Here is a 20,223-nt window from a genome sequence, read left to right on the forward strand (position 1 = left end):
ACTCTGCCCTTCTACAACAACTAGACCATGATTATATGCAGCTACACCCAAAAGCAAACTTTTGATGCCTTTTATACGCTCAAGTATAAATTATGAACTTTCTGAAAATGCAACAGCCTTCTGATGTCCCCACTCGTATTTCCAAAATGGTAAACAGGAGGCAAATATTAAAGAAATCTTTCATATGTTCTCATTTTCTACATACTGTAGTTGGTTACACATCACCACCTAATTTCTACCTTTGAAGTGATTGTCTTGAAAACAGATGTCATCAATCAAACAGATGTAGTCAATCAGTCACACACACACATACACTCATCATGTGATTTATGTTAAAAAGAAGCTGCAAAGGGACATGAGTTGGAGTTGGTTGAAAGCAGGTAGAAGTCCTGTCACTCCCCTTCCAGCAAGTAAAACTTGAAGCCTTGTCTGTTCGCCTTCTTTTAATAGAGAGTCAAGCTTTTTAAACCTGACAGCGGGGTACACCCTGAACTGGTTGCCAGCCAATAGCAGGGCACATTGAGACAAACAGCCGCACTCCCTAGGGTTAATTTAGAGTGTCCAATTAATGTTGCATGTTTTTGGAATGTGGGAGGAAACCGAGTGCCCAAAGGAAACCCACGCAGGCACGGGGAGAACATGCAAACTCCACGCAGGCGGGTCCGAGATTGAACCCAGGACCTCAGAACTGTGAGGCCAACGGTTTATCAGCTGAGTCACTGTACCGCCTGCTTGAACATGGTGTTTGTTAAAGACAATCCGTGATGAGCACTGAAGTCCAAAAACAGAACAATGCTTTGCTTTTGATGGGAGGTGTTTCATCCAATGACATTGAAGTCCCCATCAGAATGATGCAGTCCCAAGTCCCCACTCCAATGTAAGGGTGGTGAGACGGGGGGCATTAAGTATACCCACTCCTGCTCTCAACATGGGGAACTCCAGAGTGGAACGGAGTCCAATCCCTCTCAAGAGGACTGGTACCGGATCCAAAGGGGTGTATGGAGGCGAGACTGACTATATCCAGTCATCGCTTCTCAAACTCACACACCAGCTGGGGTTCTTCCTTGAGTTCCACGTCCCTAGAGCCAACTTCTGTAGCTGGGGATTGGATCACCAAGGTCCTTTCCTTCATCCACCGCTCAGCTCGCACTGCCCCTGACCCCTACGGCTCCTCACACAGGTGGTGAGTCCGTTTGAAGAGGGACCCATGTGACCCTTTTGGGCTGTGCTTGACCGGGCCCCATGGGTGCAAAAGCTCAGCCACCAAGCACTCGCCTTCGAGACCCACCTTCAGGCTTGGCTCCACCGGGGGTTCTGGTGACCCATGGGAAATTTCACTTCATTTATTTTAGTCATCATAGGGATCTTTTTGCGATGATCTATCTGATCCCTCACTTAAAACCTGTTTGTCATGGGTGACCCTGGCTAGGGTGTGAAGGTGATGGCTGCCATGAGGGGTCTGTAGCGATTGTGAGGGTCAAATAAAAATGTAATTAGTTTAAAATGCAAATATAAAATAGGAGTGATGCCAGCATCACTTCCGGTTTTGCGTAATTTATACATTTTCAATGTAGATGGGCACCACGTCTTTTTTTGTGTTTAAAACACTATTGGGAAAATGACGAGAAACCGTTTTATTTTTTATTGATCAGTCTCAAAAACCCTTGAGGTTGCAATATTTTATGGCTTAAATACAAATCCTCGATAACCAGAGGCTTTTATGGTTTTATTCTCCGGAATTTAAACACACAACAGAGATGCACATAGTTAATTTTAATAGAAATTTTAATGGGGTCGAACATGGGACTCCACAACAAAAGAGAAATGCAAGACAACAAACAAAACAAACGAGGACAGACATTGGGATAGGAGTTGTGATGTGAGGGAATGAATGAGCATGAAATGGCAATCCGTGTAGCTGCAATCCCTGTTCTCGTTAACCTACATATCCATCAGACTGTACTTTTAATAGACTGCAAAGTTTGGTGTATGAGTGGTGACCATGATTGAAGCAGCCGGGTTGAGCTTCTGGAGTTTGGCCAGAGAAGAGGTGCTCACCAGTAGTTTGAAGTGGTCCCTTATGTCCGGTTCAGCTCTTATTGGTGGGGCTTGAGCCCCCTAAAGGATAGCTTTGAGTGTGTGCAAGGATGCATCACCATTGAGGCTGCTATTTGATGGGTTTGCGTCACCTTGGAGTGAGGAGGGAACTTTCGGCTGGGAGACAGTGTTACGAGGGAGCCTGGAGAAGCAACCACAGCTGGGGCCAAGATGAACCAGGACCAACAGGACCAGACCACAGCGTGGCCCTGGCCTTTTTATGGATGTTAAAGGAACCTTTTTTTTTTTTTTTTTTTTTACCCCTCGATTGTCCTCCTTTGTTACCACCTTGTCAAATCAAACAGGATGCCAAACTTCGCCTCTCTGACTGTTACTTTTCATTTCAGGATTTATTTGTGGTTTGAAACAATGGCTTTATAATGTATCAATCTTTGGATTTCAGATGAGAAACATTTTCTCCCAAACATTGACTAGTCCCACGCTTATCACAAACTTCTGTGATGTGTTACTTGTTATGATTGAGGAACAACAAGTATTTCACTTTTTCTAACGACATTCACGTGGAGATGTTTTTTTTAATTTTCCAACAGATTCAACATCAGACATTCAAGTTTGGAGCAATCAGGTTACTCGTGGTGTTCATTTAGTGTTTTGAATATTATATTCCCGTCACTCCATCAGCTATTATGGTTACCGGTGTATATTTGCAGTGCTGTTCCATCCCTAGTAGATGTCACTCTCAACCTCTTGATTGTCCCGTCTTAACAAATGGCATGCTTCTGAGTGGGCAATAAACACCTTCATTGGTGAGCGTCTGTGGAGGTAACTTGTGGTGGCTGTTAATTTATTTAGCGTTCCCATGCCACCCTCGGCGGTCAAGTCTTTCTTTGATGTTATGGCTGGTAATCCACTTTGTGGCGGAGTGCTACAAGAAGACACACCAACTACCGTTTTGTCTGTCCCTCTGATCACCTTAGCTGTAGTAATCAGGTCATCTGGAAGCTCCTCGTGTCCATCAAGAGCTTGTCTCACTTCTTTCCGAAAAGGACGCACAACATTCTTCCTTTCTCAGCTTCCATCACATGGTTCTCTGCTCTGACCTTTGTCTTCTTAATCTTCCTCCCCATCACCAGAGTCATCCTACACACCACCGTCCTACACTGTTGAGCTACACTCTCCCCTACCAACACCTTACATTCAGTAACCTCCATCAGATGACATTTTCTGCACAAAATGTAATCCACCTGCGTGCTTCGACCTCTGCTCTTGTAGGTCACCCTGTGTTCCTTCCTCCTCTGGAAAAAAAGTGTTCACTACTGCCTTTTCCATCCTTTTTGCAAAGTCCACCACCATCTGTCCCTCAAAGTTCCTTTCCTGGATGATTCCTGGATATTTACCCATCAATTCTTCATTGCCCCCGTTTCTTTCACCAACATGTCCATGACAATCTGCAATAATCACAAAACTCTCTGTCGGAAATGCTCAGAACTATTTCATCTAGTTCCTTCCAGAATTTCTTTTGCAACTCTAGGTTACATCCTACCTGTGGGGCATAGTTGCTAATCACATTATACATAACACCCTCAATTTCGAGTACCCTCATAACTCAATCTGATAATTCTTTTCAACTCCAAGACATCCTTAGCCAGCTCTTCCTTTAAAATAACCCCTACTCCTTTTCTCTTTCAATCTACTCCATGGTAAAATAATTTATACCCTGCCCCTAAACTTCAAGCCTTATTAACTTTCCACCTGCTCTCTTGGATGCACAATATATCACCCTTTCTCCTAATCATCATGTCAGCCAACTCCTGAGCTATTCCCGTCACAGTCCCAACATTCAAAGTCCCTCCACTCATTTGGAGGCTCTGTGCATAACTCTTCTTCCTCTACCGATGAATCAGGGAGAAGCGCAATCCGTTCCAAGCCCCCAACACCCCCCTCCCTCACCCGCCAAAAATATGCATTCAAAGTATATAATGTAAAGAATTATAAAAAAATATGTTCATTGCGATGCGAAGAGAAGGGTGACGATTAAGCAAAAGGCATTAAGGGAGACGGAGGAGGAGGAAAACTTTGACAGCCGAGAGAATACATACGTATGAATGTACGCATGCACATAACTCATTTCCACTAAAGTTTGTTGGGGCTCATGGTGAAGGAAGATGAATAAACTTGCAAAAAACACACAAAAAAGTTGTACTTTTCCAATATGCGTTAGCTTGTAACAGTGCGACAGCGCTAGCGTGATTCTGTGACAGTCGAGTGTTCAAGAGAATCAAAAAGCATTGTGGGTAAAGATTGACGTCCCACCTAGCCAATGGGATGCCAGGAAGATGCTACAGTGACAGCCAATTGGATAGCAGCCACACAAACCAAGATATGATGCGTTGAGGTTTGGTGGAATCTGGAGTTGTATTTTTTCCTGTCTTATCCTGACTTTCCTTCGTAACTAGAGACAATATTGTTCCGAGGTTGTGTTTTATAACCTGGATTTTTCATTACTAAAGTATATATTATACATACATACACAGTGAAGAAAAGTATTTGAACACCCTGCTGTATTGCAAATTCTCCCACTTAGAAATAATAAATCATGGAGGGGTCTGAAATTTTCATCGTAGGTGCATGTCCACTGTGAGAGAGATGATCTAAAAAGAAAAATCCAGAAATCGCAATGTATGATTTTTTAACAATTTATTTGTGTGATACAGCTGCAAATAAATATTTGAACACCTGAGAAAACCAATGTTAATATTTGGTACAGTACCCTTTGTATGCAATTCCACAGGTCAAACGTTTCCTGTAGTGGTTCACCAGGTTTGCACACTGCAGGGGGAATTTTGGCCCACTCCTCCACACAGATCTTCTCTAAATCAGACAGGTTTCTGGGCTGTCGCTGAGAAACACAGAGTTTCAGCTCCCTCCAACAATTTTTCTATTGGGTTTAGGTCTGGAGACTAGCTAGGCCATGCCAGAACTTTGATATGCATAGTTGGTTTATTAACAACTTTTGTTTGCTCGTTAGTGTGAAAGTGAGTGTGCATGGCTGTTTGTTGATATGTGCCCTGTGATTTGCTGATGACCAGTTCCCGGCTTTCGCTCATAGACAGTTGCGATAGGCTCTAGCGTGCCCCTGACTCTAGTGAGAATAAGCACAATGAAAAATAAATGGATTGATGTACAGTATTTCAAAAAACTTCATACTGACCAGGAAGATGTCCGTACAAAGCTTCAGAATGCGGTCCACACAGGGAAGCTCCTCAAACATGATGGAGTGAGAGATATCACTGAAGAAGCCTCGTACAAACTTTCCAATGACCAGGACCACGGAAACATAGAAACCCATGATCCTAAAGAGGTGGAATGGAAGGACGTGGAGTAATCTAAAGAACTTAAATGAATGTTATTTCAAATGACAATCAACATCTACAGTCGAATCTTAAACATGGCCCTGGCCACTTATGCCTCTGAAAATATTACAAACATTGGCTAAGTATTTATGATTTTATGCAACACATCATTTTTCTCTCAATAGATGATCATTTGAGAAAGAGAAACATGGGTAATATCCATAAAATCCAAGATATTGGGTGGGTCATAAAAATTTTTTAGAACTTGAAGCTGCCATGAGTCTAAATTTTGATTGGTGACAGTTTTGGTACATTAAGCCACATACACATGCTAAAAAGTCCAAATTCAAACTTGTAACTCAACTGTTGGTTTGGCATACTAGGGTCGGAAGAGTTGGGTCAGATTTATGGTCAATTTGAACCAGCCCTGGAAACAAAATTAGTTCAAATTCCGAACCCATCTTTTGGGTAAGAAATGCCCTGCCCACAACACAAAAGAAAAGGCATTAATTTCTCAATACAAGTATTAGTATCTTCTTCTTTTCCTTTCGGCTTGTCCCATTAAGGATTGCCACAGCGTGTCATCTTTTTCCATCTGGTGATTCTGAGATTAATCAACTACAGTAGTGTTCAAATTGTCATGATCCTGCCGCTTCAGTCCAGGCTGTGCGGGTGCCCGTGCGGTCGCGCTAATTGGGAGGCACACACCTGCGCCTCATGCAGGCTGATTATCCCCTGTGTATATATATGGTCCTCCGCCAGATTGTTGAGGTTCATGTCCCGTTCCAGCAATCTAGGCGGTGTACACCCTGAACTGGTTGCCAGCCATTTGCAGGGCACATAGAGACAAACACTCGCACTCACAATCACACCTCGGGCCGATTGAGAGTGTCCAATTAATGTTGCATGTTTTTGGGATGTGGGAAACTGGAGTGCCTGGAGAAAACCCATGCAGGCATTTGGAGAACATGCAATCCCCACACGGGTGGGGCTGGAATTGAACCTGGGTCTCCAGAAATCTGAGGCCAAAGCTTCACCATCTGAGCACCCGTTCCACCACTGACCAGAATTATTCTGATTATTGGAAAAATAGAATTTTGAAAAACAAATTCAATAAATGCACTCCGGTTTCCTCCCACATCACAAAAACAAACAAACAAACAAACAACAAACATTAATTAGACACTCTAAATTGCCCCTAGGTGTGATTGTGAGTGCGGCTGTTTGTCTCTATGTACCCTGCGATTGGCTGGCAACCAGTTCACGGTGTACTTTGCCTCCTGCCTGTTGACAGCTGGGATAGGTTCCAGCACTGCTGCAACTCTTGTGAGGATAAGTGGCTAAAAAAATGGATGGATGGAAATTCAATAAATGCTGGGTCCATTGAATTCAGTCAAGTACACTCTACAAATGGGTGGGTCAAAAACAACCCACAATGGGTTACTTGGGTCACTCAATATATTCCTAATATTTACCTAACGCAGCTGACTTTAGGTGAGAGGTGGGGTACACCTTGAAATGGCTGCGAGCAATTATCATTGAACCTTTCTACTATTAATAAATGCATAGTTTTATACTAATCTTACTGGACAAACAACAGATACTTACTGTTCCACTTTATCATATAAGAAGTAATCAACAAGGAGCTCCAAGTTGCATCTGAATGAAATACAGTATGTGCAAACAGTTGATCACTCTCAGAACATCTTACATCCAAGTGCTGGGTTGTGAAATCAATGTACCGCATTGAGCCTTGTGTTGTGGACAGGGATCTCTTATTCAACAGATGGGCTAGTAGGTTCCTCACCTCCTGATCCAATGTTTATTCAAATTGACCAAAATGACCTGACACAAACATCCCAATCCAACAGTTGAGTTACAAATTTGATCCAACATTTTTTAGTTTGTATACGTGGGGATGCATGTGCTCCATATCCTTTTTTTGAGATTGTTTTTGTAGTCACTCAACGAGACCAGATCTCTTCAAGTGATGAAAAGGAGGGGATTTTATCTAAAATTAGTTTTTCACCAATTGCTTCAACATGAAATGTACTAATATTATTGGAAATGACTGCCAGTTTAATTTAAATATGAACCATTAAGACACATATTTCCTTGAAGTACTAATTGCTTTGCGTGGGGATCAAAAACATATTTCCTTGAATAATATGCTCAATATTTTCGTTTTCAATGCATTTTCACCGAGATTACATGTGTTACCATAAAAAGAAAGACTGCAACGTTATAAAGTGAGCAAAAACAAATTCAGTAGGGGATTAAATAATCATTTTCTCCACCATACAGAGACAGTATTTTTCTATTTTGAGGCAATGCATTTTATAATTATTCCCAGGTATACATTGTTTGAGTATGCGATCCTCACCCATATCCAGCCAGGAAGCCAAGACTGGGTGGACTGACTTTGTCATTGAATATGACCATTGGCAAAACCCCACATGAAGAAGGGGCACAGCCTCCAATCCTGATGTCTCACCATTCCCATTTTCCACTGGAGCTCAATGAATTGTCGCTCATCAGCGACAGGGTTATGTTCAGGTAGTTTTCTTCATTTTCTAAAATAAACAAAGAACTATGTTGAAGCAAACTTCCTTCTTTTATTTTCATTCAAAGATTATTTATAGTGTACATGGGTAATTTTCATATAATTTGACCGAAGACATGGCCCAACTGAATTTTTTGTTAATCATTGAATTTGGTAATATAATTATTGACAGTTCCATTAATTTAAAGGTAATAATTATTTCTATACCATCATTAAATATCCATCCATTTTCCAAACCACTTGGCCACACTAAGGTTGTGGGTGAGCTGGTGCCTATCTCAGCTAACTTCAGGACGGAGTTGGGTTCTACCTTGAACTAGTTGCCAGCCAATCATAGGAGAAAACAATTCAAAAGCAGTATTTTTGAAACTATTAATACCAAAAAGTTATTTCCATTAGTTGTATGACATGAATCCATGTCATTGCAAAATATTGGAAGATATTAATTTCCTTTTAGGATGTATCGGATTATTCTTATATTGCTCAATGTCTATTCCATGGAAGAAAAAAAACTACGCACACAAATGCATCTTACTGTCTTCAGAGTTCCTTTTTTTGTTTCTTTTAGAATGGTCATTATTTTTCACTCAACCTATCTTCACAGTAGTACAAGCAAGCTGAGAAACTGAACCCAGTGATACAGCACCTACACAGCACAACCCGTACCACTCCCAGTATGGTTGTGGTGATGGATTTTATACCAGCAGATCTTATTTTGATTATATTTACTGTATATATGCTCAGAATGACTCATTAAAATCAGAAAAGTGAGCATAGTTACGTATGTACATCAATGTGAACTGTGGGCCTGCATCTGCCTGGTGAGAAGTTGAACATCAGGTTCCATTTTAGTCACTAACATTGATGCAGATGTTCATCTGTCAATCTCAATTTCATTGGGCTCTTCAACAGTTTCACGCGTGAAAAGGTTTGCTCGCAGATATACGTGCTGCCAAAAAGTGTGGACATCTTCATTGCATGTTGTCTGATGTTGGGTTACGTGTTGTTTGTCAGGGCGGCATAGAAGTCAATGAAACTGCTGGGCTTGAATGTGTCTTTTACAACATTACAGTTCTCTAACTTGGCCAACTCAAACTGAAAAGAAGTCTGGGTTTCATCAATGTCGGCAACAAAGGGGTTCTGGAAGAGATGGATTTCTTTTGCAAAAACATGTAGAATCGCACAGCGAAGTCTGCCTTCAGCATTTCCAGTGCTTCCACACACTTTCAGCTCGAAACGGGGCTGCTGGGTTTTCTGCAGAGTGGTTTTGTGTAGCAGGGAGATGGATGAAGCTGTGCTTTTTCACTTGTCCCAAAAGCATCTTAGGTTTCACATCAAGTGCTTTTATGTGGGAATACATGTCACAAGTGAGTTTTCCCCGGCCTTGTAGCTGCAAGTGAAATCTGTTCAGCATTTCTGTCATGTGTGTTAAAAATGCGAGGTGCCATTTCCATTCTGGGTCGATCAGCTCTGGCACTGTTTTGTTTTGTGAATGAAGAAATGGGTTAATTTCGGGTAGCAGCTCATAAAAGCGCTTCAAAAGTCTACCATGGCTCAACCATCAGACCTCTGCGTAGTACAACACAGTGGTCCCCAACCTTTTTATCACTGTGTACCGGTCAATGCTTGACAATTTTTACTGCGGACCATGGGGTGGGGGTGTTATGTCGTTTGTTTGTATTGAAAATCGTTTGTATTGAATATCGAATACAATACACATGATAATGAAGAATAAAATAAGAATATAATAATGAAATAAATAAAATAAACATAAAAAATACACATGGAAAAATAAAGAACAAGAACCAGCCATTCTAAATTTCTTTCTTCTTCTTTTCCTTTCGGCTTGTCCCGTTAGGGGTCGCCACAGCATCCTCTTTTTGCATCTAAGCCTATCTCGTGCATCCTCCTCTCAAACACCCACTGTCTTCATGTCCTCCCTCACAAGATCCATCAACCTTTTCTTTGGTCTTCCTCTCGCTCTCTTGCCTGGCACCTCCATCCTCAGCACCCTTCTACCAAAATATTCATTCTCTCGTCTCTGAACATGTCCAAACCATCTAAGTCTGCTCTCTCTAACCTTGTCTCCAAAACATCCAACTTTGGCTGTTCCTCAAATGAGCTCATTTCTAACCCTGCTCACTCAAGCGAAAACCTCATTATCTTCATTCATTCTAAATTTCTTTCTCTTTTATACCTACACAACAGCTTAACTTTTTTTCATTATTAAAGACTCCATGACAGCTGAAATAAATTTGCCAGTTACCTCTGTTGACGACCACAGCCCAACTGGCAGCTCTATCCTCAGCACTCTTCTACCACCATACTCACTCTCGCGCCTTTGAACATATCGTATCCAATATGTTCGCACCAAGCGAGAGCCTCAGCATGTTCATTTCTGGTACCCCCAGTTCTGCTTCCTGTTGTTTCTTCAGAGCCACTGTCTCCGTACGACATGGCTGGGCTCACCATTGTTTTATAAACTTTGCCCTTCATCCTAGCGGATACTCTTCTGTCACATAGAACACCAGACACCTTCCACCAACTGTTCCACCCCGCTTGGACCCATTTCTTCACTTCCTTACCACACTCTCCATTGCTCTGTATTGTAGACCCCAAGTATTTGAAGTCATCCACCCTCGCTATCTCTTCTCCCTGGAGCTTCACTCTTCCTCCTCCACCCCTCTCATTCACGGACATATATTCTGTTTTACTTTGGCTAATCTTTATTCCTCTCCTTTCCAGTACGTACCTCCGTCTTTCTAATTGTTCCTCTTCCTGTTCCTTGCTTTCACTGCAGATCACAATATCATCTGCGAACATCATGGTCCAAGGGAATTCCATTCTAACCTCATCTCTCAGCCTATCCATTACTACCGCAAACAGGAAGGGGCTCAGCGGGGAACCCTGATGCAGTCCCACCTCCACCTTAAATTCTTCTGACACACCAACGGCACATCTCACCGCTGTTCTGCTGCCCTCATACATGTCCTATACGATTCTAACATATTCTCAGATATGTTTGGCACAGTTTTACAATGAATGCCCTTCGTGACGGAACCCTCTGCATTTATCCGGACTTGGGACCGGCCGACAGGTAACACAATAATGTGTTGCCCAACGGGCTGCAGATAATTAAAAAGAAGAAGCAATCAAATAAACAAAGCCAGCACATAAGATACACAATTCACATGCTAGCTAATCTATGTTAAAGTTTAGATCGAGTAATGAATTACAACGGAACTAATTAATTATAACTTCAGCGGCCTGGTACTAATTGAGCCATGGATTGGTAAGCTCGGTTGTTGGGGACCACTGGTACAACACATTGCAGTGTGCAGATTCCAGTTGAGACAGGAACTCTTGGAATTGCCTGTGTCTAAGTCCCTTTGCTCTAATGAAGTTTATGCATGACACCACAACTGTCATGACAGAATCCTACGTCAATACTTTGCAGAACAGTGCTTGCTGGTGAATTAGGCAGTGGATTTGTAGCGCGGAGGAAACCCCGTTCTTCCATCTCCAAGTTCAGGCATCCTATTAGACCTCGAGACGCACCCACCATACTCGGAGCGCCGTCAATTGTGATAGTGGCTAGCTTTGACCAGTCCAGGTCTAACTCTTCTATAGTTTGAGGCACTTTGCCGAAAATATCCTCTCCTGTCATAGTCCCTTTGAGACTTTGGAAGGCTGTCAGCTCCTTGCACTTCTTAAAGTTTGCTGGCTCCACGAATAAAAATTTGCAGTTGCGCTCTGTCCTGCATGTCTGTGCTCTTATTCATAGCGAATGAAAACAATTCAAGTTCATTCATCTTCTGCTGGAGCTGGGCATATATATTATCCGTTATTACTTCCATATGTCTATTGATTGTACTCGCTTATAGATTCATGGTATTAAAGATGTATTTTATTCTCGGGACACACCTCCTCCGCGACAGCATTCATGCATTTCTTGACAAACTCTCCATCAGTGAAAGGTTTACCGCTGCTTGCTATCAGTTGAACAACCCAAAAGCTAGCCCGAAGAGATGACTGGCTCAGCTGAGCTTGGCGTACAAATTCATTTTGCTGAGCTAACGTTCCACTTTTTAAGCTTTGACAGTTTGTCTGCTTGCATTTGGCCTTCCATGCTATCGTACTTTTTTCATAGATTCATAGTGTCTCCGCAGATTGTATTCTTTGAATACCGCCACCGTCTCTAGACAGATTAGGTAGACAGCCTTCTCATTGCATTGAACAAAAAAATAATCATTTGTCCACTTCGGGTTAAATACCCTGCATTCTGAATCAATTTTTCTCTTACCTAACCTTTTCACAATAATTCCGTTGTCTTGAAGAGGAATAGGTTATTTTTTTTTTTTTTTGGGGGGGGGGGTGACAGATAAACCTTATCTGGAAACCTATGCCCTTATACCGCAGAAGGGTGGAACAAATGTCACATTATACTGTATGTTTATGAAATAGGTACTAACTAATAGTTAATAATGATAATAGTTCAGACCTTAGGAACATTTTATTGCAAAAGCCCAACATTATTATCAAATAGAAATACACATAGATGAAAAATAAATCTAAATACTCCATGGTTTTGTTCAGCGGGGCAGACCAAATGTGGAGACGAGCCGGATCTGGCCCGCAGACCGGAGTTTGGGGACCAATTCCCTAGATACTGGTTTCCTATTGGCTAGAACTGACTCATAAAAGAACCCTGAGACTCTCAGCAGCAGGTAGCAGAGGAAAAATGTTCGACATGGAGAGGAGGAAATGAACAAGGATGAAGATAAGAATTTGTCCCTTAAATGAATAACACATGTGTAATATGGGAGAATTTAATTTTTCCTTTTTATTTTGCCACATTAAAAATGTTTTACTTCTTTAGATAAAAAAAAATTAAATTTCTCTACAGATGTTAAATGTTCAACCAGTTCAGGTTGCACCCTGCTTCCTGCCCAATAATAGATGGGATTGGCTCCAGCATCCCCATAATCCTTGTGAGGATAACCGGGTCAGAAAATGGATGGATAATAAATATACCAATAATATCAATATCTCAATATTCAATACCCATACTGCATATTAGATGTTTTTCCCCCAATCCAGTGCAGCCCTAATTTATATGGTTTTACAGTCATACCAGCCCTCTGAAGGAAATAGTAACTAGAATAACGCTTATGACAAAAACCCACCCTTGCAGATTCAACTGAAATGAACGTTTACTTTGGTGGCGGGTGTAGGAAGAAAATTTTGCTCCATGAGATCCTAGTGGCCACACACTTCATGGTTCCATTGCAATCCAGTGTCTATCTATTTACTGTGTTTAGTTTGATAAACGAAAGACCCAATATTACAATTTGTTTTATTCATAGAGAGTTCCCCTGTTCCACAACCCCTCAGTTGCCCTCATCTAACCAGAGGAGCTGTATCAAAAGTGTGACACACTGTATTGTTTTTGTATTTTTCTTTTATCACTGTTTTCACATCATATTACATATGTATATGTATCCATCCATCCATTTTTTTAGCCGCTTATGCTCACAAGGGTCACGGGGCGTGCTGGAGCCTATCCCAGATGTCAACGGGCAGGAGACGAGGTACACCCTGAACTCGTTGCCAGCTAATCTCAGGGCACATCGAGACAAACAGCCACACTCACAATCACAACTAAGGGCGATTGAGAGTCTCCAATTAATGTTGCATGTTTTTTGGATGTGGGAGGAAACCGGAGTGCACGGAGAAAACCCACGCAGACACGAGGAGAACATGCAAACTCCACACGGGTCCGGGATTGAACCTGAGACCTCAAAATTGTGAGACCAACACTTTACGTGACGTGAAGGCGGAGTTGTGGCATCTCAGGAGTGCCTTAGTCTCTCGGTTTATCCAGGTTTTTTGATTGGGGAAAACCTGGATCTGTCTATTGACAGTCACAGTGCAGTGCAGTTGTTGTTATGCAGTTTTTGAAATCAGACAGAATAGTAACTATATGTTCCTGGACGTTCTGGTGTTCAAATAATTACCAAACAGTGCATGGAAAAACAGTCCTGCAGTTGAGAGAGTGCATTCTCAGCCCGTGTTGTAATTGTCTTTGTTTAAGGCCTTGTTTGTTTCTTGTGTCTTCCTCATGTTATGTTGTTTTTACCGGCTCCAAATTTATACAGCTGGACATAGAAAACTGTCTTGTTTTATTGTGTTTTTTTTTTCTTCTGTTTCACTCACTTTTATGTTACCAAAGGACTTTTAGTTTTATTTTTGTGTATGGAGTGACAACTCACCAGACTTGTACCCTTACCTCTCTTTGCAAAATGTTCCTTTCTTTTGTAATAAAAATCCACAAAGACAAGATTGTCTCCTTGCTTATGGTGTTATAAAAAGATTTTGCCAAAACACTGTTTTGTAATGTCAATTCTGCACTCAGCTGCTAGTTAACACTAAGTTATTGGTTCATGTTGGTTCATCAGTGACTTGTGTGATGTACATTACCAAGTAATGGGTACAGTTAAGATAATGCTTTTTTGGTACAGTGTATAACTGATATTCCTGCCATCTGACAGCTGCTGAAAGCAAGTATACCTTTTTCCTCATCTAGTTACTTTGAAGTAAAATGAAGTAAATGAAGTAATCAGTCAAGTAACCTGGTAACAAGTTTTAAGATCATGTAATCAGTAGATGAAATTAATTTTCCAAAGTTACCGTAGCAACAGTGGTATTGAATGTTCAATATAGAATGGACTATTAAATATGTTTTCACTGAATTCTGGTCTTTATGTCTAATTTGTTGAGGAATTATTACGATTTTAGAGGAATAGAACATCAGTCTTCCATTTTCTACCAAGCGTGCTCATTATTCTTAGCAGCCAATAAACACAAGAAGTGATAGCTATGGGTCAACAGTTAAAATCAAGCTTGCAGGCTCAGCAAAACAGTTTTATCTGACAAACTGCCATCCAAGATTCAGTCACACAAGATCCTGAAAGTAGATGCAGATGGAAGTGATTGATCCCCAGTGTATACTTAAAAGACAAGTTCAACTCTCATGCTCTTATGCTTTATGAAGTGCAGGCAAACTTCCCAAAATCTGGAAGATGGCACGAATATTACTGGTGGTGTTTGGCTCTACATATGTGTGTGAACAGTGTGAACAGACTTTTACATAATGAACACCAACAAAACATCATACAGATCCCAGTTGTGTGACCTCAGATGTGTTCTGAGAATTGCCAAAACAAGACTAATGCCAGATTTCAGGCCCCAAAAAAAAGTGATCACCAAAACAGCACTGTGGCCATTAAAAGTGAATCTAAGTACCGTATTTTCATGGCTATAAGACGCATTTAAATTTTCTGCCGACACGCTGCTTACGTATGTAGAGGAAAAACAGACACAAGAGGACAGCATGTGAGTGTTACAGAAAAAAAGTGGGAGAGGATGCTAAAGGCACACCCCACCAAGAGGTATATCATGCTGGTATGTGTTTGTGCAAAACATCCGTTTTGCCCAAGAACCCCCAAAAATGGAACCAATGAAAAGACACTTATGAAGCACAGTTTAAACTACAAGCTATCAGTTATGCGGAGGAACATGGTAATCGAGCAGTCGTGAGAGAATTCAAGATTGATTAATCCATGGTTCGTAAGTGGAGGAAGAAGGAAAACAAGCTTCACCAAGTCAAGATGAAGCCACGGAAAAAAGGGGAGGTGGCTCAAGTTGGAAGAGGAACTCGAGTAATGGATTTATGATCAGACAACAAATAACAAACAATTGCCATGAAAAACCAAATGCAGCAAATGAATTCGGAACTTGCTATTATTCCCGGAAGCTTGACAAAGCAACTGCAACCGCTGGACATCTGTGTAAACAGGGTGTCCAAAGAGAAGTTGTGAGTAGTGGGAGAGCAATGGATGACAGATGGAACTCAGTTTTTCTCCCGCTGCATTTTTAAATACCGCGCATGCACACTACCACAACTTTTAGGACAGCATATTGTAGTGTCACAGCTGGAGGTGCTCCCAGCATGTTTTGCGGCTCTAAAAATGTACGTAAATAGCATTAGAAATGCATATTTTGTGTCAATTCGCTCATCGTTCTTGTTGTTTTGTCTGCTGCTGGTGCTGTTCTGTTTGCTGTGGTGTAATGATTTTGGTTTGGTGTAGGACTGTGAGTGGGGATGATGTGTTGACTGGTGACTTGCTTATGCTGTTTGCAGTGGAAAAATAAAGTGTAAGCTTGTTATTCTTCTTACAAAAGTAAAGTCGCAATTGTGCCTCACTGTTTCGTGAGCGCCACCATACTTGTGCCGAGTAATACCAACTGGGACTGCACTTTTTAACAGGGGGAGGCTATAAATGCCTTTTTGGAGGAAAAACACCTGGGAATGAGTTTAAATAAACCTTTATTGTACATAAAGAAGATATCTAAATGTTATTTCTCTCTGTGATTTGGCTTCTTGCGGCTACTTTCATTTTACGAAATACATGACTATATCCTTAAAATCGTTATTTAGCAGAAATATTCAGTATGCATCCTTGTATGGCTGACACGTCAGGCTATTCACTTTCAGCTATTGGATATAGTGTCCAATATAGTGGAAGTTGCTCCATGGTCAAACAAAAGTCTGATAGTGTAACTGTAGATCTGTCCTTTGTCTTGCCTAACTGAACCTTAAGATTGTCACCAAACTGTTCAGGAGTCAGCATCTTCCGCTTTCGACCTTCAGTGTTGAACATCCTGAAGAAATGGCTTGTTTTGGGTAGTGACACTGAGGTATCTCTGGAGTATGTTACTTCGTCTTTCATTCTCTCGGTCTTTGTCTTTAGGTCATCTGCTGTATTCTGAAGGTACTCATCAACATGTTCAGCTGCTGTGAATGGTCCGCCTTGGTCATTCAGTCTGTCCAAAATATTTAGTTTTCTGTTCTCAACATGCAGCAGATTAGCTTCCTTCTTACTAAACCCAGCAGCTCTAAGATCCAGCTGGCGTTTGTTCCAGTCTGCAGTAATATTATCCATAGTCTTGACCACTGGGCCTATTTTACGCAAATCACTTGAAGCATCTTTTTGGCGCAAGTCTTTAGTCAGCTTTAGTATATTACTACGAGTTACAGTGTCCAAACTAGGCTTCTTCTTTAGCCGCTGATCTGTATCTCCATCCTACCTTTCCAACTGCAAGTTCTGAACAGGAGCCTTGTCGATATTCTGGGCCTATTCAAACACTGGATATTCTTTCTAATATCCTCCCAAATCATAATATTTGCCACTCTGCATGCCAAGGACATCAGCCATTTTGGGAAGAATTCTGTTTGCCAAAGATACACATTCTTTGGTATGTGTAGTTGCCATCTTTTTGACAGATTCGACTGCATCAAGCTTGTAGTTTGCCTTGACTGCATCAAAGAGAATCTGAGAAATTCCACTGAAAATAGGGTGCTGGAAACAGATGAATTCTTCATCAACTTCTGTGTTCTGGAGATCACTGTGGAGTGATGCAAAGAATTCTGCAAGGCTTGTATGTGTTGCTTTGCTTGAAATAGTCTTTGCATGAAATGGAGCAACAAGGTGCAAGCCAAAGGCAGCAACAACAGTAATAACCACTTTGACATATTCAAGAGCTATCACATCTCAAACACGGCAGGCTAGCTTGTTGATAATGTACTCATGGTTACTCAGGAAGCTCCTGAAATCATCCCAGTGATGGCACATTAGCACATGATTTTGAAAGTGCAGCAAAACGGGTATCCTTCATGAGAAATAGATGAGTTGGCTTGGCTTTCTGCTGCATGAAGACTTTGAAATCCTGATAGTAGTTCCATGGTTTTTGAATGTTTTCTGGCCCAAAGAGACTCAGTGCCCAAGAGACAGTTGTCATGGAGACGGTATCTTTTCTTTGGTCAATATCCAGGTCTAAAAGGAAAACATTGAATAGGTTTTGCATTCCCATCTTATCCTCAATACTGTTGACAATTTTGGACATCAAATCCAAGTGTTGTGTGACTATCACAAAAGATTTGTCCAGCTGTTTCATCTCGGTTGAATTCAATTGCCAGTGCAGCCCCCACACCTTTGTTGTGAGCAGTGGAGTCAGTCATGTGAACATCGACAGTTTTGTAGAGTTCCTCTGCTGTATGTCCAGATGCAACTTCTAGAAGCTTAAAGTCAACTGCTATTGCATCTGCTGTTTTTTTAGTGGTTTCTGTAGCAATCCCTAGGGTGGGAAGAGGAACATACTCATCTTTATTGATATGCAACACTGCTGGTGCAAATGCTCCTACTACCTTTTTGGTAGTGGAGTCCGTGGCATGCGTAATGACTGCACCCTCTTCTTTTGCTTCTATTACTCTCTCAGAAACATGCTTTAGGGAATGTACACTGATGTTTTTCAACATACTGCAAATTTGGCAGTTTGTTGGTAGTGTATTAGTGTCGAATTCACATGAAGTACCCTCTTCTTCTCCGCCGCCTACTGTTGTACATGATTCCTCAGATGGCATTTTCCATTCACGACCGAACATTGTATTTCTAACAACCATTATTGCCGGATAGCATTCTCCATATGAAAATCCATACCCATCAAGCTCAGCCATTGCCTGATAAACCTTATCTCTCACCATTCTCTCAGATCTTCGGATATGCCTGTACAGGCAGAAATGCGGGTATCTGTGGTTTTCACATATATGCCAGTAGCCAAGAGAAGCCAACTCTAAATGATAAATGATGTTGAAAGATGTACTTTTTATGGGTATGTGGTTAATTTGAATTGATTCCAGGCATTTTGTAGAAGTATAGCCCCCCTCTACTTCAATATGGTGTGCCTTATGATCGTGACAATACGGTATCACAGAACAAAGCATTAAAAAAAATAATAAATTCGGCCTCTCCTTCTGGCTTGGCACGACTATCAATTTTTAAAAGTCAATGTGGGCTCTGACCAAACCGTTTTCCCACCTCTGCCCTTGACAACCTCCTTCAATGCCTTCTTCCTCTGGACACTTTTTGCGATACATCATCGTGAAAACACAACTCCAACCAGACCTGTCTGAGGTCCAGCCAGTTGTCACCTGGCCCATCCCTTCCTCCACAAGGAGCTAAAATGCTTCCTGGGCTTTCCACCGCATATTCATATGAGATTACAGTAAAGTGACGGTTCCCTTACTAGCCACTCCTCAACCAGCTCCCCATTTCATTGGACATCTGCTGCTTCCAAAGTATCAAATGGTGACACTGATGGACCTGAAAAAATATAATAATGTAATGAATGGAATGACTAATTGATCTTATTCTTTTCCTTTCGGCTTGTCCCGTTAGGGGTCACCACAGCGTGTCATCTTTTTCCATCTAAGCCTATCTCTTGCATCTTCTTCTTTAACACCCACTGTCCTCATGTCCTCCCTCACAACATCCATCAATCTTTTCTTTGGTCTTCCTCTCGCTCTTTTGGCTGGCAGCTCCATTCTCAGCACCCTTCTACCAAATTTCTCACTCTCGCGCCTCTGAACATGTCCACACGATTGAAGTCTGCTCTCTCTAACCTTGCCTACAAAACATCCAACTATGGCTGTCCCTCTAATGAGCTCATTTCTAATCCTATCCAAACTGTTCACTCTAAGCGAGAACCACAGCATCTTCATTTCTGCTTCCTCAAGTTCTGCTTCCTGTTGTTTCTTCAGTGCCACTGTCTCTCATCTGTACATCATGGCCGGCCTCACCACTGTTTTATAAACTTTGCCTTTCATCCTAGCGGAGACTCTTCTGTCGCATAGAACACCAGACACCTTCCGCCAACTGTTCCATCCCGCTTGGACCCGTTTCTTCACTTCTTTACCACACTCCCCATTGCTCTCTGTTGTTGACCCCAAGTGTTTGAAGTCACCCACCCTCGCTATCTCTTCTCCCTGAAGCTTCACTCTTACTGCTCCGCCCCTCACATTTATACACATATATTCTGGTTTACTTCGGCTAATCTTCATCCTCTCCTTTGCAGTGCATGCCTCCATCTTTCTAATTGTTCCTCTGCCTTCTCCCTGCTTTCACTGCAGATCACAATATCATCTGCGAACATCATTGTCCACGGGATTCCAATCTAACCTCATCTGTCAGCCGTTCCATTATTACCGCAAACAGGAAGGGGCTCAGCGCGGATCCCTGATGCAGTCCCACCTCCACCTTAAATTCTTCGGACACACCAACTGCACACCTCACCGCTGTTCTGCTGCCCTCATACATGCCCTGTACTATTCTGACATATTTCTCCGCCACA

At 41.7% G+C, this 20,223-nt stretch overlaps 1 protein-coding gene across 1 annotated transcript in view; it reads right to left on the minus strand.

Annotated features, from left to right (window-relative positions):
• piezo1 (piezo type mechanosensitive ion channel component 1 (Er blood group)) overlaps nucleotides 1–20,223 on the minus strand; it is a 324,721-nt gene that overhangs the window by 9,593 nt on the left and 294,905 nt on the right. Inside the window, 2 exon segments of the mRNA XM_061837790.1 lie at nucleotides 5,270–5,411; nucleotides 7,795–7,984. Of these exon segments, the coding sequence (XP_061693774.1) occupies nucleotides 5,270–5,411; nucleotides 7,795–7,984 (332 nt within the window).

This window comes from Syngnathoides biaculeatus, chromosome 12 (assembly GCF_019802595.1).
Source record: "Syngnathoides biaculeatus isolate LvHL_M chromosome 12, ASM1980259v1, whole genome shotgun sequence".
Classification (NCBI taxonomy): Eukaryota; Metazoa; Chordata; class Actinopteri; order Syngnathiformes; family Syngnathidae; genus Syngnathoides; species Syngnathoides biaculeatus.